Source organism: Paralichthys olivaceus, chromosome 3 (genome assembly GCF_024713975.1).
Source record: "Paralichthys olivaceus isolate ysfri-2021 chromosome 3, ASM2471397v2, whole genome shotgun sequence".
NCBI lineage: Eukaryota > Metazoa > Chordata > Actinopteri > Pleuronectiformes > Paralichthyidae > Paralichthys > Paralichthys olivaceus.
The window spans coordinates 18,225,243-18,251,626 of NC_091095.1; the positions used below are offsets into that span (position 1 = coordinate 18,225,243).

General features: G+C 40.9%; 2 protein-coding genes across 4 annotated transcripts; one reads left to right on the forward strand and one right to left on the reverse strand.

The window, feature by feature from the left end:
* The first annotated feature begins 127 nt into the window (after window positions 1-127).
* On the forward strand, window positions 128-17,462 carry LOC109625391 (semaphorin-4E). The gene is made up of 14 exons (XM_069522310.1): window positions 128-267; window positions 7,577-8,071; window positions 8,371-8,513; window positions 9,747-9,809; window positions 10,173-10,271; window positions 11,809-11,908; window positions 12,213-12,323; window positions 12,475-12,626; window positions 13,073-13,245; window positions 13,593-13,749; window positions 13,860-14,082; window positions 14,638-14,753; window positions 15,346-15,565; window positions 15,745-17,462. Exons 2-14 carry the CDS (start codon window positions 7,963-7,965, stop codon window positions 16,509-16,511), a joined length of 2,433 nt encoding a protein of 810 aa, XP_069378411.1. The 5' UTR covers window positions 128-267; window positions 7,577-7,962; the 3' UTR covers window positions 16,512-17,462.
* A 1,599-nt stretch (window positions 17,463-19,061) lies between these two features.
* On the reverse strand, window positions 19,062-26,281 carry scamp4 (secretory carrier membrane protein 4). Of its 3 annotated transcripts, none has more exons than XM_020080883.2 (7): window positions 25,863-26,281; window positions 25,349-25,374; window positions 25,034-25,162; window positions 24,781-24,937; window positions 21,862-21,963; window positions 20,799-20,916; window positions 19,062-20,655 (listed from the first exon to the last, which is right to left on the reverse strand). In XM_020080883.2, the coding sequence occupies exons 2-7, from the start codon at window positions 25,353-25,355 to the stop codon at window positions 20,467-20,469; spliced, it is 702 nt and encodes a 233-aa protein (XP_019936442.1). In that variant the 5' UTR covers window positions 25,356-25,374; window positions 25,863-26,281; the 3' UTR covers window positions 19,062-20,466. The 3 variants fall into 3 exon arrangements, with proteins under 3 accessions (XP_019936442.1, XP_019936441.1, XP_069378412.1); XM_020080882.2 differs by having other exon boundaries at window positions 25,785-25,944; XM_069522311.1 differs by lacking the exon at window positions 25,349-25,374 and having other exon boundaries at window positions 25,863-25,951.
* Window positions 26,282-26,384: the final 103 nt, after the last annotated feature.

The following is a 26,384-nucleotide window of genomic DNA, read 5'->3' on the forward strand; positions in this document are numbered from 1 at the left end:
ATGATGATGATGACAATAATTAAAAATCATTATTTGTGAATTCAGTTTGCGGTCTCGTGTGATTGGTTGCAAAGTGAGTGCGCGCTCGTGAGGAAAGCTCCAATCAAAAGTCACATGATCAGGCGCTGCCTACCGAGGGAGCAGCAGGATCATCTGAGCCTGCAGGAGTTAGATGAGGAGTGAACGTTACAGGTGGAGCAGGAGAACAACGGCAGCCTGGAGGGTGTTTTCTGCTGCACGCAGCCCGGACAGCTCAGCTCAGCCCCGGTGAGTGAGGGAGACATGAGCCGCTCCTCTGACTTTTACGCACGGACTTGTTTGCGCGCAGGTTTGTCCCGGTGGATAATGATTGTTTGTTATCCACGGAGGACGGGGCTTGTCAGCCTGCGTGGCTGAGAGGGGTGCATGCAGACAAACAGCACTGTGTAACTTCTCTGTCTTATCTCAAGATTAAAGGATCCTAATCTAATAATAGCAGGTGAAAGGCAGACTAAGCAGTAGTAGGATACAAACACACTTCACCCACCACCGCCGCAGATGGTGTCGCTGATCCAGGGCGGCGTCAGGCTGCTGGGGACGCTGCACGGTGCAGCTTCGGGACACACACACGGGAGTGAGTGTGAGGTGAAAATAATCCTGCGGGAACATTTGTCTGGACCACAAGCTGAACTACTTTCACTAAATGTACGATCATGGAGAACCAACCGTTGAAACATTGGATTTCCAGACCTTTAAAGGCAAACAGATAAACACATAAATGAATACAGTAAAGACACAAACTGTGGCACACCTTTTAATTGGTAAACCTTTCTGATAATGCTTATATTCTTGCGTAATCTAAAAATCAGTGGTTCATCAATCATTAACTAACAGTCCGCATTATGACTGAATGTAACTAGATACTCTAAAGTTGGGGGGCTGGGTGATTAAACAATATCAAAATGAATATGCAATGTGTACACAAAGTGAGAAGGTATATTATTGATCTACCTTAAATTTGCATTGGTGAGTCAAGTGTTTAAAACCTCAACCTTTTGTTAAGAGCAAAAATATTTTTAAATCTAAAAGAAATAAAAATGTAACATTTATCGTGATGATTTCTGATAAGACTGATACGATTTTTAAAGCTCTTAACATCATTACTGGCCATATCACCCAGCCCTTGAGAGTGATAGTTTGAGCGTCTAAGAGAATCAGAGCTCATGATACATGCGTGTGAATGAGGAAGCAGATCTACAGAACAAAGTGTCACCACACTTGCAGAGGGTTTGCACAGGGGGATCGCCCAGATTCAGCTATACACCACAAATAACCCACCAGCCCCATGGTCTCACCTGACATTTGCTTTTTATGCTTCACTTAAAAATGTTCACACACTTTGTGTGTGTCCACTTTTGGACACACTTTTGGTAATTTCTTTGAAATTGCAGAGGTTTAAATCATAAATTTCATTCAGGTGCTCGTGATCGGAGGGGTAGTTACTAGAATTTTAACATTAGAGAAACACCACAGGAGAGACATGTTTATGGTTTTGTTTTTCACATGATCGGCTCCCATGCTACTTTGAGGACCTAATAGGCAACTGATCCCATGAAGCAGGAGGTTTGATCTGTAGGTGCGAGAAAACAATCAAGTCGTTTCGTTATCCACAAACACTGAAATGGGTCACAGCAGACATTTGCACTATTAATCAACCATTCTTTCACCACTACACCTGAAATAAGTGGCAGAGATTAATTGATCTACAATAAGATAATTGATGACTTTTAAATAAACGATTAATGTTTCAGGAAAAAACTGAAAAATGAAAAAACGGTTCCAGCTTCTCCAATTTTATTTTATCCCAGATTGCAAACTAAATATAGATAGAGTCTGTCTCAGTGTGATGGAAACAGTTGTTTTGATTTCAGCTTTAAGTCGTCAACACAGTTTTGTTTTTTGGGTGTTTCTTTGTGTCAGTGAACTTGTCACACATCACTGGTGGAGCAGGTAGACGTGTTGGGCTGTTCATATTTTCCTTTTGTGGCCAAACTCCTGCTGGGACTTGCCTGTGTGTGCGTGCTTATTCAAGCTTGCGTTTACACTCAACCAGACTTGTCTCATCAATGAGAAGTAATTTGTCAGAGCAGGATCAACCACCTTATTGAACAGGTTGTTGAGGTTGTTGCATCTTTATTCTGTTGCCTGCTTGTCACCTTCAGTTGTGTTACATGCTTTGAGTGGTCATTTTCCATTTGCTTAATGATGCACACTGTGACAGGCTTGAAAACTGCACACACGTCATGTTTTTGAAGTAAAGTTTTCCGCTAATTACAACTCGCCTGCGCATCAAAAAAAAAAAAAGGCGGTAAGCTACTGTCCTTATGCTAAAAAGAGCAGTTTGTTTTTGACCATCTGAGCTTTTAAAAATATAACCCGGTGCTGAACTGGGGTGTGTTTTCCAATGTAAGTTTCACAACAAGAGTTTGGTGACACGAGAAGTGTCAAAGGTGAAGCACCCTCCCACAACTGGTTTCCTGTTTAGGCCCCATGTGATGGAATACTGTATCACGGCCAGCTCACCAGTTATGATGGAATTTCACTGAAATGGGTAAGAAGACTGGCAGCAAGCAGTCAACCAACCAACCTGTGACTCACCCTGCAGACAAGTTAGTCAGCCGTTCGACTGAATCAGTTGGAGCCCGGAGGAGGAGGCCTTCTCGTACAGTACAACGTAACGCCTGTCACACGAATGGGCGTATGCTCGACTCACAGAGTCACAGTTCACTCCAGCTGTTTGTTCACACAGCTTTTTAGGATCTGGATTTGTTATGACTCATTGTGATGACAGCAGGGTGCCTGTCTGTGCACGCTTGGGGTTTTACTTTGTACGCAGCATGTAATTGTAGTGAGACTCCATCGTAGGGGTGTTGTAGATACAGTGGAAGCTCCTGAACAGGCTATAAATATCCCCCGTGCTTCAAGTGGTTGGAGTCTCTGGAGACGCTGCTGTAGGCCTTCTCCATCGTATTGTACCAGTTCGTGTGCAGCCTTTGAACCTTCTCATTCTGCTGCTTGTTTTCACATGCAACCAGTGCTTCACATGTCAGTGTGAGTGTTTTTTTTTGTGTTGTTCACCTCATGCAAAACCTGTTCTCTTCTACCCAAACAATATCAGTCATAAGTATTTAATTATCTTAATGAGGTGCGTGTTCAGATGTTGTATAATCTCACAATGGGGTGGACATTGAGTTGCAATGTCAAGGGATACAAGTCCTATGTTCTATCTAGAATATAGAGCTGTGTTAAACGGCTGTGTGCTTAATAACTGATCTTTGAGCAGGTTTTGCTGGATTTACTGGAATCAGCATAGATCCAAAGGTGTGAGAAAGAACAGAGTGTTGACACCTGAGCAGCAAGTAGAGCTGGACAATATGGTTTAAGTTTTTTTTTTTTTTTAAATGTATCAACCGATATTGATTATTGCCAAATATTAAATGTTCCATTAGTATTTATTTTAAGTTGTGGTTGTGGTTTATGAGCAGAAAATGACAAACACTTGATAAACAGCAAAACATTTCACAAATATAGATAGATAGATAGATAGATAGATAGATAGATAGATAGATAGATAGATAGATAGATTCTTTATTTGTGCCCTTTGGGAAATTGGTTTGCAGCAGTAATCACTAAGTATTTTTTACACCATAGCAACAACATCAACAGACATAACCAACACATACAATACACTTAGATTTACATTACATGACACAGCTCTGCATTTACAGAAGTGGACATTTGATCCAAACCAGGTGAACATCATCATTTTTGTGTTTGTTTAAGAAGTTAACAGCTTGTTGAAAACAGAATATTTTCAATCTGTTTCTTAAAGAAAATATAGTTTGGCAATAGTGTCAATCTGATGAGAGCAATTTAAATGAGGAGGCAAGAGGATGCTTCTCATCACCCACAATGATCCTTGCACTATTTTTAAAACTCTTTATCTCTATTGATAAAAAATTATTGATATTATTGCACAGCCCTACTGAGAAGTAGAGTGAAATTGTGTCACTTTACAGAGAAGACTTAACTAATAGATAAAAATCAATAAACAAGAAGCTGTTGTTAATGTAGCCCCATAGTTATTGACCTATAGTATTAATAAAGCTGTGTCATTAACAAAGGGTCATAAGCAGCTTTGTTATACAGCATCAAGTCTGCAGGTATTAAGACTATAAGCCATTGACTAAATGGATTTTGACAGTGATGCGCTGCCTCTTTTCACATGGGACCAAATTACTCTAAATGTCATTGTGGTTCATAATCTGGTTCTGTTGTTCATATACATATATTCTTAATTTACCCAGGTAAAAGTCTCATTGACACCAAAACCTTTTGTGGCCCAGGATTATCACACCAGGGCATTAACTGGAAATTGCAAAAGCCACAACACAACTGCAGATGTCACACTTTGCTTTTTTCATTGTCACCACCTGCTGTCAGTCTGCCATTGTGGGTCGGTTTCCGTTGTGTGGCTTTTGTTGTTGTGGCTTTTACATTGGTGTTCTCTTTTAAAACGCTTGAAATGCCAGTTTAGTGACCATGAGGGCTATCTTCTAATCTATTAAAACTGACCCCCCCCCCCCCTTTTCCACACATGCTGCACTAACCACTGTTTTTATTTAAATTGTGGTGATTTTCAAAAGTGAGTATGGAACTTGTTGCTATTAGCAACAAACCCACAGTGAATCAGAGTTCAGAGAAGAGCTTTAGCTTCTCATAGCTCATTGTTTATCTTCAGCTCTGATAAACCTACTGTAAACTACCTGTTCAACACCAAACAACAGAGAGACTTGAAGACTGGAGCTGGTGACCATCTATCAACACCTCTCGGCTAAAGAGCAGTTTTCCCTGAGGAGCTGGTGAGGACCTAAGCACAGTGAAATAGAGAGTAAATATTGGGCTTATTTTTGTTTGGTGGCCAGACACTGGGCTCCACATAAATGTTGCTCAGTGTCTGCTGCGTGTGTAAACAGGAGGCGGAAATATTCATCTTACAGTGTAAGATAATACTATGCCAGTGTTGTTTTCATTTTATTCTGTTGCCCCCAAGTGGCCAGAAACAACAGTTAATGCAGCTTTAAACTAGAATATCACTTACCAAGGCCCAACCGTCGTCTTAAATTAAATAAAGCTGCACACTCATAAATATCATTCCCCTAAATGTGCCAGATTTTATTTTCATCTAGATCCATGAATTATTCCCAGAAAAATTGCTGAAAATTAAAAAAAAAACCAATCCCTGATCTGCCCCCTGATCTGCACCAGAATTTAATGTGCTCTTTCCTGATCCTTCCACCAAGTTACATGGTCATCCATCTACCTCCATGGCAGAGGTGATAAATTGTTTACTAACCACTGTTAAAGAAGTTGTGCCAAAAACATTTAAAATCACTTGAAAGATTCTTTTTTATACTAAATGTTTTATGATCTTAGTCCGAATGTAAATATGAAAACATAAGAGAAAGAAAAAGAAAAGTGTGAATGAACTAACAGACAAAGCACAATGGTCTGAGCTGTGTACAGCAGACTTGTAAAAACCTTAAGTGCTCACCCATCCACCCCCCACCCCCAAAATACACACAGACACACAGACACACATGCACATGTCAGTGTGTGACATGTGCCCTGACCCTGGATAAACAAAGGTAGAGAGAGCAGGGACAACTGCTGCATGCTTCTCTTATTATTGTAGCCATACCTGCCTGTCTGCACCGTGTAGAAGTATCTGTCACACACTGTGAAAGCACCTGCTCAGTCATTCCGTCCAGTTGTGGCACTCAAACCACAGGCTGAGGTGAGGTGGGGGGGGTGCTCTTATAACAGATGAGGCCTGTACATGCAGCGGCTCGTCCTGCTTTGTCAAGTAACAACAAGGTAGGAGCGCGGCAGCCTGTTGCAAAATCCACCGTTCAAACCCGAGGTTGCTCAGAGTGAACAACAAGCAGCCTCTCGAGGAAATTTGGATGCTGTCATTTTTGGTTTTTGTCAGCAGGCGCGGACGTTTCAAAGGCTTCATCTCCATGAGATCTGCTGTGGTTTTTTTCCTCTTGGAGATAAAATCTAAATAACACTCACAAAGCAACTGTGGGATGCTGCTGCTTTGAAGCAAAAAGATAAGAGTATAGTTTTTACCTTGTGAGACTGCTCTTAAGTATGCTTTGTGTGTTATTGTGAGGGGAGGAAAAAAAAGTGCCTTGATGAATTTTGAATGAGGCTGCGCCACTCAGTCAAAACAGTTAGAAACTCGCCAAAGAAGCTGTGAAGTCTCAATTCAGCATGAATCCCTGGGTAGGGATGGGGCGCTAAAGCAGTGAATTACTGTGATCTGTATGCATGCCCAAACCTGAGCTGATCCCCCTCTGCTGCCTGAACCCCGCTGAGCCCAGAGGAAGCAGGTTCTTATCGGGGAGGAGGGCAGGAAGAGACAGAGTGGAGGAGGAAGAGAAGGGGGGCAGCGTGGCACTCGGCAGATTGTCACTAACATGAATTGATGCGGTGAACTTGATTGTTTACTGCACAACTTTTCACACTGTTAAGTGATGCTGATTTCTCTGGTGTAACAGTAAAATCTTATCTGTGCCTGTTTTTCACAAACCCCTTTTGAAAACCAGTAAGCAAGTAAACAAAGCATAAAGTCACCATCCCTCTGCTCACAGTTTTTAAACTCTGTTTTTGTATCTTATAATTTACATTAATTTACATTTTGGGTTGTTCATTTAGGTCGAAAACTTTTTTCCTAACCAACTGTCCGCTCATGAAACCACATTTTTATTCACTAGATCCATATTTTTTACTTGGATCTGCACCAGATTGCACATACACATGGATATCAGTCCCATGGACATGTTTGGGTTTTTTCATCAACATCCATGAATTATTCTCTGAGAAATAAATGAAAAAAGAAACATTTAAAAAAACCGTCTTATCTTGCAACGTTAAAGAGAGTGAAAAAAATCCAGGATGGATGGTTTCTTTCTTAGTTCATGTCAAGTAGTTTTTGCATAATCCTGATAATTTATAGACAAAAGAAGATGAAAACATAAACTTGATGGGGGTCATAAAAACCTGGGGTCTAATTGAGGATGCTCCTGAGTTGCATTATGGGACATGTAGGATTCATTGTTTTTGGAGTTCGTTGCATACAAAGGCCTAAAATTCAAGATATCTCAGCTTGACCTCTCTGTTTGTGATTGTTGAGTTCAATGCTATGTTTTCTGGTTCTTCCCTTTAAAGAGTCAGATACTTTTTTATGGTTGTTCTCTAGAGAAAGATGAGAATGATCATCTTAGTCTATCTTTTTCTCATTCTTGTTGACTGTCACACTGTGAAGTTATGCAAATACTAGATAATTAGAGCAACAAAGATGCAGCAGCATTGTTATAGACACAGGACTATCAGAACCTTTCTCTGTAGCTCTACGTTATGATCACCCAGATTCATCAAACAGAAAAAGTGGAAAAAAACAAGATGGCAGAGGCAGAACAATGTGTCTCATTGAACATTTAATTCATAAATGTTTTCATGTCTTTTCTAGAGTGGGACCATGACCATGATCTCCTCCAGCATCCTTCACCAGTAGCTGGACAGAATGGCTTTTGCTCCTCCTTCCAGAGAAGACACCAGCAGCTCATTAGCTCTGCGCTGGAGGCTAACACCGACATAGATACACACCACGCAGGACACTGACTCACACTCATAGCAGGCAGAGCTGCACTCTACAGGCCTGGTTGAAGATCTGCGTGAACTGCTGTGAACACACTACTCGTGCCTGAGCTGCACATGTCCGGGGCAGCGGCGTCCCCTCAGCGTTACAACGTCTGGACTGAGACCGTGGACCATGTTCTCTCTCTGATTAATGCTGCGGTGGCAGAGCTGGATCGTGCAGCTCTTCCACACTGAGACAAACCTGGACTCTGAGCCATGTCTCTTCTCTCAGCGCTGAGCATCGTCTGTGGATTGATGCTCCATGTTGCACTCAGTGCACTCAACACTCACTACTGTGCTCCACGAAAGACTGTCCCATATCAGAGTAAGTCACTAAGTCTCACCGCCTCTACACTATATAATGACATTACTCTCACTGTGGTGAATAAGTGCCTCGTCTCCTGCTATGGACCAGTAAACACCAGAATTGTTAGCAGAATATTTCAACCATGATACATGAACAAGTATCTCCAGATGCTTGGAATATATTCTGGTTGGGACACGCTTTTTAAATTCAAATGAATTTCTGTTCTGGTATTGCTGTTGAAGCGCTTTTCCAAAAATGCAGCAGCTAAAAATATGAGAGTAAAATATAAGTGTTGATTCAAATGTTCTCCTCTTCAGATGAGCTGAAGATTTTCAGAGAGGAGGGGATCTCCAACTACTCCACTATGTTGATGAGAGACGACCTGGGCGTACTGCTGCTGGGGGCCAGAGAGGCCATATATGCTCTGGACATCGACGACATCTCAGTGAGAAAGTCTGCGGTAAGTAAATGCAGAGCTCCTATATATTGATAAACTCATGATATTTGGTTCTTGTTACAGATTACAACTAGAATGGCACCCAGTACAGTTCATACCTACACCAAGGCCCCCCCATGAATCCACATTTAAATTCAACAGACTCGACTGATTTATATTGTGCTTTTCTTGTCTTATTGATCACTGCAAGTGCTTCATAGCAGCAACCCCCGTTATCCCTGGAGTTGGTTGAAGCATACAGGAATATTTATTTGAACTAAAAAAACACAAACATGTTTCTTATGGTTCTGCTGTTGCTACTCTGTCATAGAGATCAAGAGGGTCAAGATAAGTAAATTAAGATTAAATCAAGAAAATTAAAAGGCTGATTTAATTATATAAATAAGTTGATTGACTTTTTTTATGACTTAATATTATGTAATAGTTCTGGGTAGTATATGCTATTCCCACTTGCTTTTAGATTTCATTTAAGTTCTTGTGATCCCCCTCTCAGTGTCATGAGACCACTAGTTAGGGAACTGCTGCTGTATCATACAAGTCACATTTACCCATTCACACATTTATACAATAAAATCTTTTTTTTTTACTTTTATGAGATTTTGATGTGACTTAACAATTTGTAGAGGCCCAGTAAATTGAGGAAAACGCCACATTTCTAAAAAAGTTTGAACAAATGCATAGTTCTGTGTAGCATAACTAAATATTGTTGCATGGTCATTCTTTCAATCATTCTAGGACCCCTGGGATTTTTCTACTGGGTTGAGTATCATGTAAAACGCAACCTCTGTCTATGACTAACAATTTGGAGAGATGTTTGCAGCTCTTATCATGATGCTGAAATCAGTTCATCTGTGTTCCCTGTGAATCTGTCACTGTCAACTTCCAGTGTTTTTCGATAAGGTGGCCGTCTGCCAGTTAACTGCAGTGTATTCTGGTCAAAGATAAGATTACAAACCGTACATTGGATGCTCTCGTTCCCCACTGTTGTCTGTTTGACCTGTGGGTATTTGCATGAGAGAGTATATTATGAATACTGGTCTTGTTGAACCTGCTACAGTGGTCTGTTGATTGAGCGGAAGAGGAATTTGTCCCTGCTTGCAGCACTGACTGGTCTTGATCATGAGATCAACTGATGTGCGAGTGTAAACAGAATTCAGCTCGGCTGTCATGCTGTTGTGGGGGTTGCGACATCGTCCCTGCGTGCTTTGACAAAACACTCTCTCTGTGTTGATGCAGGTGTACTGGCGAGTGACCGAGGAGAAGCAGAGGGAGTGCACTTACAAGGGAAAACACGCTGAGGTTTGTCTACCACCTTTCAAAACACAGCCCCCATACGCTAACTCTCATACGTCTGGGGCAAGAACACAGGCTTTAAGGATGACTCCTGACTGAGAACGATTTACTCCCCACGCAGTTTATCTCTGTGCATTTGTAAATCATTTATAGGGGAATGGGTTTTCAAGTCTTTGAAGTGCTGTAGTACCAGCTTCGTACTGACAGACCAAATAAAGGCATGAGAAGAACAAGCCTTGACCTCTTGGTCCCCAGTTCGACTCCTGGCATCCCGGGCAGTCACTATATGTTTGTGGCATGTTTGTATTTTTTGCGGCTGAACTAACAAAGCTCTGACCTTGGTTTTCTCTGGGCTGGATCTTGTTGCAGGTGGAATGCCGCAACTACATTCGAACCCTGCACCGAGTGAATGACACCGCGATGTATGTGTGTGGCACCAATGCTTTTAGCCCCACCTGTGATTATATGGTAAGTGTAGAATATATGATTAGATTAGAGGATTTAAAAAATCTGACCCTGTTTATTAGCAGATGAATTTAGTGTCACTGATGAGAGGATGAAAGACTTATTAGGTTCAGTAGTTTTGCCAGTTTTAGGTCTGTGCAGTTAGTTTTATATGTTAGTCAATCACTTCTATTCTTTTTATTGTCAACAAATGCCATGAAAAAAAACATACAAAGTGTTACTCCTACTCATTATTTCTGACTTCTCTATCCTGTCTGTGGTCCATGTGTTCCTACTGAAGCTTTTAATCTTAACAAATGTCCCAAAAATATTGTTCTATAAAAAGGTTAAACTATTTCACAACACAACTGGGCAATGTAGTTTTTACTACTACCACTGAACTACTCAAACAGGAGCAAACAGGACATTTATTTGGAACTATTTTAAGTTGTGGATGAAAGTAATTCTGACTAGTATTTCGGCGAGGACAACTGCGTGTGTGGGATGATGTTAGGACCTAAATCTGCTTACACAGTATCATTATGGGGACTTGTCTTCCTCACAGGCACAAAAACTTCTGTAAATCGTGACGTAAACATGAAACTTACATTTGAAGGTGAAGACGTGCTTTAAGGTTAGGTTTGAGTTTTATGTTTAGGTTTAAGTTTAGGTTAGGCAAGTAATAACTATGGCTAAGCTTCAAGTAAGTCTGCAGTAAATTAATGTAAAGTCTTTTGAACTCTTGGAGACACAACTCTGTGTGTGCGTGTGGAGGGGACTTGGATACATGTAATGGTGTGGCTAAAAAAGTGTTTTATTGCTTTTTGTACAGTAGATGAATAGAGGGATTTGTGAAGTCTATAAGGCTACACAGACTTGAACAGGCTTGTAGCATTGTTTCTTTGTTGGTTTCCTCATGTGATGTGTTGACGATAAGAAACATCCCCTGATTTATCTTAAGTCATGCAGATAACGGTGGTTACAAGTTGCTGTCTCTATACAATGCTTCTGTTGTTAATTTAATGGTCGGTGTGTGTTTGTTAATTATTAAAGAATTATTAGACTAACTCACATCCTTTCTCTTGTGAAAGTGTCACCGCATTCTCTTTCCTTTATTCTACAGTGTGTTTGGTTGTGATGCATGCAGTCAGTGTTTGCTTATTTATTGTCTTGTTGGGTTTTCATTGTTCATCAACACGCAGCGGCTCATGACTGCGGTTTATTTTGGCAGCGAGCTCAAACCTCAGAGGACTGAACACACTTGAAAGCATCACCATGGAGAATTGAACGGTTCCTATGTTCAACTGCAGAAAGACAACAATGTAAATTTGATGAAGAAATAAAAGCAGACCTGAGGTTCATTATTTCCTGAAGCAGATCTCTAGCATCTGCATGGTTCCATTCTAAAATAACAGGTTGGAGAAAGGTTGGCTTTAGTTGAATTTGTAAATGGTGGGCATTAGTGTAGATAGTTAATGTACTGAATCTTGATAAGATCTGAGTGTGAAAAATGGCTCAGTCTTTCTTTTCTTTGCTCTCTCTCCCTCTTGTTTTTCGACAGACTTTTGTCAGCGGACAGCTGAGGCTGCAGGGAAAGCAGGAGGAGGGGAAGGGGAAGTGTCCTTTTGATCCCTTCCAGAGATACTCCTCCCTCATGGTTGGTGAGTGTCTGAGTCACGTTTGCTGCCAAAGGGAACAAAGCACAGAATAAAGCTGAACCCAAAGTGCACCAACTGAAAAAAAAAAAAAAGATAACTGTGGGCCGACATTAAAGACCACAGGACCAGGCTATAAATGTAACATCTAATATCTCTGCTGCTGCTGCTGCTGCCTCCTCACTCAACACATGCACTAAAAGAGGCGGTTCACTTCATTAGTTGCCATATAAACGAGATATTGTTCTAACTTCATGTGAATAATTGATTTCCAGGAACTTTTTCCTTAACTCTTGTTCCTGTCTAACAGGAAATGACCTGTATTCTGCTACATCCATCAACTTCTTGGGCTCCGAGCCTGTGGTTCTGCGCAGTTCAAACTTGGCTCTCCGCACTGAGTTTAAGAGCTCCTGGCTCAGTGGTGAGTTCCTCTGCAGCAAAAAAAAGTTCTGTCCTTTTAATGTTTTATATAATGAAGTGCATAGTTTAGAAGGTAATGACTGCAGCTCGAGAAAGTATGTTTCTCTTTGCATTATTTGCATTCATCCTGACTTCATGTTTTGTGATTTCAGAGCCAAACTTTGTCTACATGGACTTTGTTGGGGAGAGTTTTGACAGTTCAGATGGCGACGATGATAAGGTGTACCTGTTCTTCAGCGAGAACGCCATGGAGTATGACTTCTACAGCAAAGTCACAGTGTCACGAGTGGCCCGTGTCTGCAAGGTAGCAAATATCACACACACATAAATATAAGTTTCCTCATGTCCGATTTTTTTTTTAATCAAGATCCATGAATTATTCTCTGGGGAACTGGCGTAAATGCTGAAAACGCCTCTTTCTTTCTTTAACGCCTCTCGAAGTGTTAAAAAGAATTCCTGGCTCTGCCCCCTGATCTGGATCCGCGTCAAAATTGAATTTGTTCTTTCTTGGCCCATGTCCCATCTTTCCACCAAGGTTCATGGAAATCCATTCAGTGTTTTATGCTTAATCATGCTGACAAACAAACAAACAGACAGAGGCAAAGACATAACCTCCTCGTGGAGGTTATAAAAAGTAATTATTTGTTCGAGACAAATAATCATCATCTTTAGAGATCCCTGTCGCAGGTCTGCTTGTTATTGTTGAAGGGAATATGTGCACATGACTGAGTGCTCTGTCTCTGTGTTTAGGGGGATATGGGCGGCCAGCGGACGCTGCAGAGGAAATGGACGTCGTTTCTGAAAGCTCGTCTGGATTGTTCCCTCCCTGAACCCAGCCTGCCCCCAATTGTCCAGGATGTCTTCCTGCTGAAGCACGAGGATTGGAGGAAGAGTGTCTTCTATGCTGTCTTCACGCCGCAGTCGTGAGTAAATACAGTCAAATCCTGTGGTTTCATGTTCCCCACATTAGAAGAAAGTCACTTTGGAGAAACAACAAAGTGTCTTTACACACAATCATTGGGTGTTGAGTTTGTATTAAATAATTTATTTTGATATAAGGTATTTAACACCTAATATTTGTATTCATTCAAGATTTAAACATTTATTCTCCAGTCTTAGTCAAATATACCAGTTGTGTTAGTTTATATACTTTTTTATCACCACTGTAAAACACTTTGTAATGGGGATTTTGAAAAGTGCCCTATAAATATTATTTATATAGTTATAATTATTGTTATTATACCAAATGTGTTTGATTGGGTGTTTCCAGGAGTTTTTCCCAGGTATCTGCTGTGTGCGCGTACAGCGTCTCTGATATCAGAAATATTTTCAATGAGGGAAAGTTCAAGACACCCGTTGCCGTGGAGACCTCCCATGTGAAGTGGGTGATGTACACCGGAGAAGTGCCAGTCCCCAGACCAGGAGCGGTGAGTGTATCAACTGTTGCAGCCAGAAGTGATGCTGGATTTTTAAAGCGTATGAGTCAAATCCACAAGAAAAAAACCCCACAATCATTAACTGTGGTTATGTGTTGCAGTGCATTAATAATGTGGCACAGAAAATGGGGATGAACCGCTCTCTGGACCTTCCTGACAAAACCCTCCAGTTCATCAGAGACCGTCCCCTCATGGACGAGGCTGTTGGTCCTCTGACAGGAGGGCCGCTGCTGGTCAAGAGAGGAGCTTTGCTGACTCGGATTGTAGTGGACAGCGTGCTGGCGCTGGACGGACAGAGATACGCCGTCATGTTTATTGGCACTGGTAAAGCACATTATATAACAAAGCATAACAACAGAGCTGATGGGGGGGGGGGGGGGGTCTTCCTCAGCTTAGTTTTCCAGTATGAATATTCTAGATGATTAAACATGGAGCCCTGAAAATTTTAGTAGTTCTCTATAACATTAACATTTCATCAAAGTTTGGAAAAAAAAAATTAAAATATTAATTATTGAGTTTAAGATAAAAAAAAAGTCATCTGCTTCTATGGACTATGCGGGTGTTGTTTGATTGACAGTAGTGGCAACATAAGTAATATATGACTTCATCCACTTCAGACCAGTGACAACCACGATGAGAAAGACAGAAAACCATAAATCTTATTAGATTGTTGTTGACAGAAGCCACATAAGCTTTATGTTTTTAAAACAATTGTTCAATCAGTTCCTCTTTCATTCACTGGCATAGATTTTGTCTAAATAATCACAGGGCCCATCAAAGCTGTGATCTTGGGCAAAGGTGTTTGTTTGTAATGTTTTTCTATGATTTACTTCTTTTTTTATTACACGTTAATTATTATGAATTTTTGTCTCCTGATAGAAAATGGTTTTGTTCAGAAGGCTGTTAACTACGCTGGGGAAATGTTCATCATTGAGGAGATTCAACTGTATGAGAACCATGAGCCAATCAGCATCCTGCGCCTCTCATCCACCAAGGTAACTTATGTCCAAGTTAGCTCAGGAAGTTGATCAGAAGTTGTGGTCATTTACCGATTTCTTTCATGGAAAATATTTTATAATCAGATTAAGGGCAAATTTCACTTAATGCCACTTACAGACTAGTAAGAGGCTTCGATTGTTTTACATTTCAAGTCAGAAAAACAATAATTTCTCAGTAAATACGATCAATTATCGATCTCTCTGACATCGTCTGTCGGAGCAGCTCTGACACTAATCTGAAGCCCCTTCAGGATTTATTTACATAATGCTCTGTGCAGGTTTCTCCATATAGAACTCACCATTGCTCAATGTTTAAATGGCTGAACTGGTTACAACCTGAATCTATAACGCAATTTCATTAGGGTCAATATAGCCTCAAATGTGTTCGTCTGTTTTTAGTTCCATGTAGATCTTCATATGCACTCAGACACTTTACACATTAAGTGTGTGTGTGTGTGTGTGTGTGTGTGTGTGTGTGTGTGTGTGTGTGTGTGTGTGTGTGTGTGTGTGTGTGTGTGTGTGTGTGTGTGTGTGTGTGTGTGTGTGTGTGTGTGTGTGTGTGTGTGTGTGTGTGTGTGTGTGTGTGTAGGGTCTGCTGTACGCAGGTTCAGAGTTTGGTTCTGTTCAGATGCCAGTCAGTAACTGCAGCCGCTACGACACATGTGTGGACTGCATCCTGGCCAGGGATCCGTACTGTGCCTGGGACTTTTCCACTGAGCGCTGCTCCTCGGTCCACAGCTTACCCCCCTCCTCAATTAGTGCAATGCAGAGTCTGAAGGAGGGAGACGTCTCACGCTGTCCTCAACCAGGTATGCTCACATACAGTGTGTTGTTTGCATGCATCACTGGGGAGATTCTTTGGATGAGTTTTCATAAGAATGCAGGGAGACCAACCGTGTGTGTTTGTGTGTGTGCGTGCGTGCGTGCGTGCGTGCGTGCGTGCGTGCGTGCGTGTGTGTGTGTGTGTGTGTGTGTGTGTGTGTTTTAGATCCAGTTGCAGCTGTGGACTTCACCCTTGTCCCACAGAACAACATCCAGCTGTCTTGCCAGCTCCACTCCAATTTGGCACAGGTCGTCTGGCGTTTCTCCGACCAAACACTTCACTCCAACCACAAATACTACATCTACGGCGGAGGCCTCCTCATCTTGAGCGCCTCTGAATCGGACGCTGGTCTTTACACCTGTGACTCAGTGGAGCAGATAAACGGCAGAACATACAACCGAACTGTGGCGGTTTATCGTTTAAAGCTCTACTCTGACCCGGGAGTGGGGGACAGCACCACTCCTGGCACTGAGGTGACGAATTCCTGGGACTCTTCTCACACTCTGAACACAACTGCTCTGGTGCCAAACCAGGGTGAGGACCCGTCGTCCCCGGAGACGCACAGCGACACTGGCAGAGTGACTCGTTTGGAGGTGGCCGTGGCTCTGCTCTCGCTGCTTTGCCTCTGCCTGATGGGGGTCATATTTTACATCTGGAGTGGAGGACGCTGGGCGTGCTTTAGATTTACGCCGGTGCTCCAGAGCCCCAGTGAGAGTGAGGGGAAGCGGAAGACGTCGTGCGAATACATGCACATCCAGAACAGGACGTCAGAGGTAAAGTTTCTGGGGCCTGAATCTGGGAGCACTTGTGCAGCCAATAATAATCACACTACTGTGGACTTCAAAGGGAACGGCGAGCACCACTTCACACCTATGGCCAACATTTCAAGTCTGGATGGTCTCGGATACATAAACGATGAGTCAGAGATTTGACTCTGCTGAGTTATGGGATTCAGTCGGAGGCCAATGCCAGTGCACTAATTATCTTTCTATAGGTGTACATCTGAAGAGAGACGGTTCTCAGAAAAGACATTATAAATTCTTTTGATAGGTGCTCTGGTTCTCCGCGCAAATTTCCTGCACTGTCTATCATTTCCACACTGTAACATGGCAGCTGAGGTTTAGTGTAAAGACTTTCTCTGGTGGGATCTCCACGCTTGGAAAGACATTTTTATATATAAATGTATGTATTTTTTGTACAATGACAACTAAAGTGAATACACTTTGTGTAACATATTTTGTAATGTGCCAAGACATTTTCTTTTTTTCAGCTATTTATTAGTCGCACCGAAATTTTTATTTCAGCTTCAAACTCTTAATAAGTCCTGTAAATATGGTCGACAACAATGAACAAGTAGCAAACACTGTGACCTCTCCTCCGTTCCCAGTCACATTTAATTTTATGGATACTACTGTTTATTTAAGACAACATTCATCAGCATCACTGGCTGTTAATGATTAATCAGTTCTCTATGCTGCTCCTTTATTTCATGGTGGCTGTTAAAGAATTAATGCCACAACTTTGTATTTAAACATTCAAACGACGCTCAACTGGTGATACAGAGCATAAGTGAACTTTATAACTCCTCTTTCTTCCTTAACCAAAAAAAAAAAATAGATGATCTTACTCAAGTAAATGTTACATAATCATTTACAGTTCAATTGTGTAACCAAGGTTGTTTTAGCTATATTTTACATTCCAGGCATATTCTTACTGTGAAAAAAGATAAAATGTCTTTGGGATGTAGATATGCGGGTGAACATTTCTGGCAGTGAGTCAACTCAGAGAGACACATCTCAGTTAAGTGATAGTGTCAAGCTTTGGAAAATGCGGTCCATGTTCATAATAATAATAATAAAAACTCATTAGCCGTTTGGCGCATATGCTGCTCTCAGTGTCTAAGAATTGCATTTGAAAGCAAAGCCAGAACGAACATGTCTTGATTTTTGCAACACACACACACACACACACACACACACACACACACACACACACACACACACACACACACACACACACCTTGGTTAACACTGTGAGACAGACCAACTAAATGACAGGAATCTGCTCCGTGTTTTTCACACTGTCATTAACAACAGCGCTCAGAGAGCTGCCTCATGTTTCATCTGAAGTGCTGTAGATATGAAAAGGATGAAGTGGGTCTCTGCTCAATTATTCAACAGTGCTGTATAAGAAAATTGGTCATGTACTAAGTTGAGGATATATATATATATATATATATATATATATATATATATATATTATATTGGTCCTATCAGGTGATAGATTAATAAAATATTGCCAATGCTGCAGAATAGTTTTTGCTGTTAATGCTTTACATTTACTCAGGGGAATCAAGACTTGCCATGTTATTGTCTCCAGTTTCTTTATTCCAAAAACAGCCATGGGGCTCACACTGATCTGTTTTTAAGTTTCAAAACTCACTGTCGATTTTTTTTAGCTGCCCCCTCTCTACAATTCATCACTCTTCATTTAATGAGGTTTCTTTTCATACTTTTACTTCAGGCTTTCTTATGGAGTTCTGCAATGTTGCTCACAGGCGTATTTTAAATCCCAAACCCAGTTTCTTCCAATATGTCTGGCTTACACTTCTGAATATATCAATGTGACGACATTATCTCTTTGCCGGGGTGAACGATTTTAGTCTAAGGATGAGAAATACAGAGAGAGAAAAAAACAGCAAAAATGGCCCCTAACAAGAACAACCAGACACCACTTGGACCCACAGAATAACAGAGGCTGCTTAGCAGTGCATTTTCTCACTTTATTAGAAAAGCATATGGATGTTTATCAGTTGTGAATTGTAACATAGTACATTTACTTTGTTACTGTAATTAAGTAAAAGCAATTGTAGCTGTAGTTCACTTAAGTTGATTTATTTGTATGTACTTTTCACTTTTACTTAATTAGATATATCAATAAATATCTCCTTTCTACTCCACTACATTTTTACAATGCACTGTGTTAGATTTTTTTAGGTGATCAATATTGGGAGGGGGATAATTGGTCCATTGATTCAATCAGAGCAGGCAGATAACATTAGGCCTCCTTTAAAATAGGAGACTCAAACATAATGATGTAGTATTAGAGTGTTACCTTGGGAAGAGGCTACATTCAGCAAGTACTTTTACTTTTAATATTTGGTAAGTGTATTTGGAAGAAAGTATTTACTTTTACTGAAGTAGAAAGGTTATTGGGATACTTAACTTTGATCTTTTTAAATGTAATATGTAAAAAGAATTGATTTTTTCCCCCATGAAAACTTTGCTACCCAGTTGCACAAGCCTTGACATTCAGACTTAGTGTGGTCAGATGGGCTGTGCCAGCATTTTTTAATACTTAACTAGACAGTGAGGTGGACTTTTGAGTTTATGAATCATCAAACTCAGACGTGCATCACAGGCTTTTTATCAGATACTGAGTCATAAATATTCCCGATATGTTCAATTAGGACAAACACAACGTGAGTAAGAATATTTATTGAAATGCTGCAATATTTAAAGATTATTTTAACATCTGTAATAGTTTGTCACTTATCAAAGAACAGAGAAAAACAAAATACTACATTTGGCAGTCGGCCATGAAGGACACTTTGTAACAAAAAAAAAAATAGTATGAGACGGACACCATTTCCTTCCAGTTGGTGCTCGTGCTTCATATAACTTTGATTTGATGATTGAAACTAAATCAAAGTGAGCTGTAAATTAACCTGCATTCAAAGCCACATCCAAAGGTTTTGATCAGATTTTTCACTTTGATGGAATTCATTATCATACAGTGACACATGCAAGATTTCACCTTAGTGCAGTTAAATCTTTTTTTCTTTGAGTCAGTTGAGATGTTTGAGTCAGTTTATATTAGTTACATGATGTCAATATATTTGAAATGACAAATCCTATTTAGTTCTCCACCCATGATTAACTGCATGCAAACAGTCACAGCAGTCACTAAACACAAAATTTATCTGAGGGAAAAGTGGGTGGAACAGTGACAACAGCTGATAAGGTGTTTCACAGCAGGGCACTGACCACTAAAAGCAAACAGTGGCGATTTGGAAACATAGAAACTGAGAAATACTAAAGCAGAGAACAACACGTGTCAACTTAGGGCGTTGTACAGGTGTTATGGCACATCAGGTGCTCACTGACCAATCACAAAGGAGGATCGTGCACCAACAATTTTTGAAATGTTTTCACATGTTGCTTCACTGAAGCATGAATCCAGTTTTTAAAAAAGCAATCATTAAGGCGACAGTCATTTTATCACATGCGTGATAATGTGCACGTAATAGCAAGGCGCATTTCAAGAAAGCTAAAGCAGACAAGCGTGAAGATATCAAGCACAATGAATAAAAGCTAAACTGGAATACACAAACAGAATAGTTCATCCCAAAAAAAAAAAAAAATCGTGCAGTTTTAAGACTATTGTTTCAAAATAAAAAAATAAACAACCCTATTTCTCAGCTCTCTACGCTGCCTAGCTGTCAACACACAAAACACTCGTCACACCAATGTCCATAAGGCACATGTCCTTGACATAATATCACAAATCTGTTTTCTGAGGGTCCAATCGTGTGTTTACATGACATATGTCTTCTTAAGCTAATTTCTTTTGAAAATAAAATAAAATCTATTAGTGTGTAAACAAAACTGAAATTGAAAAGTATATATTGAAGAAAACCATTTTGCAGAAGTGAAGGGCTTTAAAAAGCTCTGCTGAAATATCTCACAATCTCGTTCAAAAAATGTGAATGCATTATATATGCATTTTTTCATGTAAAGGTTAAATGATGCAGTACTTTTGTGCACTTTCACGTGCACCACAGAAATGGCCAGCTATCTGTCTCCATCTAGAGGCAAAGCTTGGCTATCACCAGTGACCGTTGTCAGGATAGCTCGGCACTGCTGCAGGGTACTGGGGCAAGCTCGGGCCCTGGGCTGTCTGAGACACAGCGTTGAACCCTGCTTCCCTCACTGGAGCATTTTTCCACAGGCCGGTGCTCCACTCCTCCTGAGCGCGCTCCAGACTGCCGCCACCGCCACGGTACAGTCTGTGCACCTGCCATGGGAAAACGAAGGTAAGAAAAGTTTATGTTATGTGTATTAATGTGTGTTCTCGAGTGTATGTGTGTGTTTATAAGCGCAGGGGGGGGGTCTACATTCACAAGTGTGTGCATGTTTTCAGAGAATGTGTGTACTCACCCTAATGAGCACCAGTGCCATTAAAGCAGTCACCAGAGTGAAGAGCAGAGTTGCAATAAGCATCACTATAGCGGAGCCCACATTTTGGCTGAAAAACATCACCGTGGCAATCCAGCCGCTTTGATGTGGTGGTGACAGTGAGATGGAGTAGTATGGGTTAGTATACAGCAAAGTGAATTCAACACAAACATCAACCAAAATTACTAAAGTGCCATTAAGAAGTGAGGAAACACAGGCTGGGTAACAAACAGCAGATGATCAGTGTACAACTGAATTATCACCACATGTCTCTTTAGTGAACAGTGATGTTATCACAAGCGATGTTCAGTTAGTGGCCTTGAAGGCTGTTTTAATTTCAATTTAAAAAAAAGAAAATGTGGCCTTTGAATAAGACTCATGTGGCAAACACTATGTCAGAAACTCAGAGACAACCATAGAAAAAAGAATTCTGAGTAACAATTTGCAGATAGAGTCTGACTAAACAATATGGTGTTAACAACCTCTTCATGTGTTCATTTAATGGTTTTAAACAGGCAGACACTTTAGTACAGGTCTCAAAGATAATGAAATCCCTCATCTTTTGGCTCATCACCACCACATTATCATACGTATCAGGACTTATTGCATAAGATAGAGTCACTTGAACTTTGGTGAACTGCAAGGATAGGTTTGGTTACATCTGTGTGCTGTTCAAAGAGGTTTCGTAGTTTCTCAAGAAACAGTGAGATTGTTTTTTGGAGGAAGTGGAACTACAGCGAGCACAGGTTCTTCTTGCTGCTCATTCCCTAAAATAGATATAACTTTTTCTTGAAATAATTACCATTTTCATTCAATTATGACTTGATTCTTTTAATATTATGACTTCCTTTTCAATTGCTAATTTATTCTTGTAACATTAATATTGTTAAAATCTGAATTTTTTTCCTTCAACATAGCCCTGATACCCTCTTAAATACTCAAGGCAACTGGGAAATGTGCTTTTCATCAAACAAGTTTTCACACAAGACGCAGTCTGGTAAAAACTGGGATGCACAGACTTCAAAGCTGGTTTGATTCCACTCACCATGTTCCCCAGTTAGATATGCCTATAGTCTGGATGAGGGCCAAGACACACTGGAGAAAGAATATGAAGAAGAAGGCCATGAAGTTGAACGAGCTATCAGCCCTGCGAAAGAAATAAAAAAGAAAACTAATTCAAAAAAAGATACAGTAGAAAACAAATAATCCTAGAGTTGCCCTATTTGTGTTGCACTGCTGTGTCCTCCTACCGGTTAACAACATGTGGGTCAAACTGGCAGCAAACTGGTGAAATGATGATGATGCGTTCAACTGAACAAACCACAGAAAAGCTAAATGTTCTTAGTAACCACGATGGGTGCAAGTGCAAATCATGAAGCAAGAACCTCCTTCAGAAGAGAAACAAGCATGGTTGGACTCAAACTTAAGACGATTTCAGACATGAAAGTCGTTCCAGACTTTCTCTGGAGATTTCCTTTCACACATGAACAGCAGGGGACACTTTGCTCAGACTCCTTCACAACAACACAGAAATCTCTGAAGTTTTCAGCTGAAGGGTGGTGCAGCAGACAGACAGGATGTAATGTATTAATTCCACTGTGGAGATAGCACATTTTTGTTTACATCACATTGACACTGGTCTCTGCTTTTATCACCAAAAGCTCTCTTGACATCTCCGTCAGTGTCTTCTACGTGTATGAAACCTCTTTTTCATCCTGAAATATTTGTTGTTTTTCATTTTGGTGTCTGTCACATTTTAAAAATGCTCGAGGTGATTCCTTTGGAGGATCTCCTGCTGTGTTCTCACATGGGCTCATTCAGACATTCTGCTGAGTTTTTACTCTGGGACTGGCCGGAGAAAGTCCAGAGGTTCTCACTCGAAAATTTGTGTTCTCACATTCAGCCCCTCTGGAGATTCTCAGGAGTTTCGTGCATTTCTGAAAGCAGCCATAAAGATGCCCCCTCAGCCTGCCAAGACAATACCTAAAAACACAAGGATAAAGCTGCTTTCAGACATGCACTGAACTCTGCAGATCCTCTGTTTTTCCTCTGGAGGAGGTGCAGGTGTGAACACAAAGGTCAGAGTTAGAGGCTCTGCAGTTTCTGCAGATTTTCTCCGCCTGGCCTCCTACTATAAAGTCTGTAGAGATTCAGGAGAATCTGATGTGAGAACACTGAGAGCGAGTGGGGGGGGGGGTTGATGACGATTCTAGACCCAAGAATGAAAAGAACATAGAACACACCCAGGAAGACGTCAGGAGAGTTTGTGGCCATCACCGGTATCTGTGCGTTGTTACTTCCTGCCTCTGTCTTGATGCTGTTGTGAACGCGTCAGAGAACCTTCCGCTGCGTTGTGCACATGTGAAAGGCAAACTGTCTGATCCATGCGCTTTAATCTAAGGCAAACTCAATTCTAATGGAGCTTGAGTCATTTCATAACAGAACTTGTGACCTGTGCGGACCACATCATTATAATTGGTTAATTTTAACAGCACATCTGATGCAGAGTGGAGCGTTCACAACATTACTGAAACATCAGATTTTTCTAAGGCCGTCTCTGAGCCCACACACCACTGACCTACTTCTACTTGGTGGGTTTCCTGCCTGATCAGTTTCATCTTCTGCTCCATCATTAACAGAACCTGGTCCAGTGATTTCTACTTCGACACTTTAAGACATTCAGGGTGAAAATGACACAAAACTACACAAGACATAGTTTTCCATGCCTGAAACCTTGCTTGTGTAGAAATGTGATCTCCTGCAGTCTTAGTTTACCCATTAGTTATCTCTGAATGACATAAACCAACATCAGATTGTTATTTTAACAATGTTGATGAGAGCAGTAAAATCATCAAAACCACCCTTATCACAAAGGCTTCCAGTTTATCAGCTTTTCTATTGAAAAATAAACCGGACATATCCCACCCTCCCACCCTCTGCTGCACAGTCATGTTCATTACTAACCAGTTGGATACAGTTAACTGGATTTGTTACAAGTTGTGACACATTCACATTTGCTCTAGATTCAACTCAAGTCAGCCTCGTAAAATAACTAAGAAAAGGGAGCAATCTTCTCAGTATCATCAATGATTCAACCAAAGTGTCAGAAGAGGAGCCATCTTCACTTCCTGCTGCTGTCAGACTTTAAAACCCCAACTGTTCCCATGTTGACCTCATACCACACAATTCTGACAAACAACGGCAAAACAAATTCACTCAGGTGTTATTTCATAAACTGTCAATGCTTCAATGTTTCTTCGTTGCCATTTTTATATTTCTCTTATGTTTATTAATTTTGAATGATGCTCCCTATAATTTCTGTTCCATTTGTTGCAAACACAGCAAATGTCTTTGTTGTGGTACTTGTCTCTTATTTTATCTTCTCAGTTCTTCGCTTTTAAAACAGCCATAGCGGACCTTAATTCTGTTAATTTACTCTACACAATTACAGACCACACTCAACTCTCCCCTCATGTCAAACTCTTAGAAAAGGTGGTTGCATGACAAATAACAGGCCATTTGTTCAGTTACAATCTTCTTCTATTCTGTTCAGACACAAATACTCAAAAATATTCATAACTGCAATGATCAGGATAGAACTCTTATTAACTGCCATCAATCATGAATCATATTGGAGATGTGTACAATAATAATACAAGCTGCATCTTACTGCTCTGAAGTCACACATGGCGATCCACAGGGATCATTTCTTGGACCACTTTTGTCCATCAACAGATGTAGAACAGCTTCCTTTATATGAATACCCACAGGGTGAGGGTCAGTTTTTATTTCATGTTCCATAAACCAATATCTACTGTATGTGTGTCTTTACATGCAAAGTCTTACTGCTGTGTGTCTGATATAAGACAAAGTGGACAGAGACTGTTTTGGCAATGAGCAAGTTAAATAAACTGACGTTAAAGTGCAATCTGTTGTTTGTGATTTTCACCAGATGACAACTAACCTGAAGGCTTTGTAGAGTGGTCTGAACCAGCAGGTGTAACTACAGGGGCTGAAGAGGATGAGCCAGAGCAGGGAGAAGCCAAAGTTTGTGGCACTTCCACCCCCGGCCCACCAGGCAATACACGCGATCACGTTCATGCACAGCGTGCCTGAATACACTGCAGAGGTGAGAGGACGGGAGGTGTGCAGAGCGGTTAATGACGAACACAAAATTAGAAATAAAAATAAAGTGTATGCAGTTTCGGAAGACTTACTCATCCAGAGAATGTAGACTCTGCGCACCAACTGCTGGTGGGGTGCAGGGATTTCCTCCTCAATGTTCTGGTAGAAACATGGTTTTATTCTCAAAATCTGAGGCAGGGGAGGAAAGTTATTCACGCGCTCTGAAACAAAAGGGGAAGTGTCTTCATTATTTTGCTGACTTACTTTTCTGACATTATTTCACACATACAAGGAATCTGCCCAGGTTTTGTGCAATCATAAATACATGTATACAATACAGAAGAAAATAGATAAGATAGATAGATAGATAGATAGATAGATAGATAGATAGATTTGAAGTAACAAACCTCCCATTTTTAAATCCCAGCTATCCCTGGAAAATAAGAATACACAGAATAGACAGTTAACGGTCGAACAGGCTTGAAGTCTAAATTATTTTGCACTACATATAATAGCCATGATTACTTGTATGTATGTGCTTCATGATCAAACGACAAACAAAACACATGTTAATGTTATGTTAATGTTAAACCTCAAACCAGCTTCTGTAGAGACACATTCATTTCAACATGTTTCTACAGTTTGGATGCACATTCCAACTTTGGTCAAACTATTAACTAATCTTAACAATAAAACCTGGAAGAGTCCATTTTCCTTTAAACTGCAGCGGTGTGAAGTTAGCCTGTGTTAACTTTGTGTGTGATGTACATGAGATAGTAGCTGAAGCTCAGCACAGACGGGCTAACTGTCTGTTCTGTGACGTCCCTGCTTCATGTGACTGACCTGATCGCTGATGACAAACCCTGGAGACGCTCTTACGGTTAACGCTCGTAACGGAGAAAGCACAAGAGGCACATTTACCGGAATAACGTTTATCTCCTCACGTTTCCGTCGACAACCGCAGGATCCTGGAATCATTCAGATTAATGCGCGACTCCAGCACACTGCGCCTGCGCCGCACCGCTGAGCTTGTAGTTCCCCAACTGTTTACATGCAGCGAGCCCGGCGGCCGGAAGAACTACAAGTCCCAGGGTTCGCGTGAGCGGCAAATGGGAGACGCGTGATTGTCCATCCTTCACACCCGTCCGCATGAGTCCCACCCACACACCATGTATCCACATTGGACTGTAGTATCCCACCCGTGATGCCAGTCTTTCACCACGTTAGAGCGCGTCCTCTACATCGTAAAGCAGATCGACTGAACCATTCTCGGCCATAGTCAGGAGAAGTCTTTACTCCACGTCCATGTTTGACAACTTTGTCACAGATAGAAACAAAACTGACAGTGAGCGACACTAATGTTTGTGTCTGTCTATGTGTATGAATATATGAAGCAGTGTGAGTGTACATATGTTAATAAACACTGCACCCTGCCTTCTTTCA

What these genes read in the sequence shown, in the direction of transcription:
- LOC109625391 (XM_069522310.1), top strand. Translation starts at nt 7,963, where the DNA reads ATGTCTCTTCTCTCAGCGCTGAGCATCGTCTGTGGATTGATGCTCCAT. An exon ending in AAAGACTGTCCCATATCAGA is followed by an intron (nt 8,072 to 8,370) that starts GTAAGTCACTAA and finishes TCTCCTCTTCAG; the next exon opens with ATGAGCTGAAGATTTTCAGA. An exon ending in ACAAGGGAAAACACGCTGAG is followed by an intron (nt 9,810 to 10,172) that starts GTTTGTCTACCA and finishes ATCTTGTTGCAG; the next exon opens with GTGGAATGCCGCAACTACAT.
- scamp4 (XM_020080883.2), bottom strand. An exon ending in AGTCTACATTCTCTGGATGA is followed by an intron (nt 24,938 to 25,033) that starts GTAAGTCTTCCG and finishes TCACCTCTGCAG; the next exon opens with TGTATTCAGGCACGCTGTGC. An exon ending in CCACTCTACAAAGCCTTCAG is followed by an intron (nt 21,964 to 24,780) that starts GTTAGTTGTCAT and finishes TTTCTTTCGCAG; the next exon opens with GGCTGATAGCTCGTTCAACT.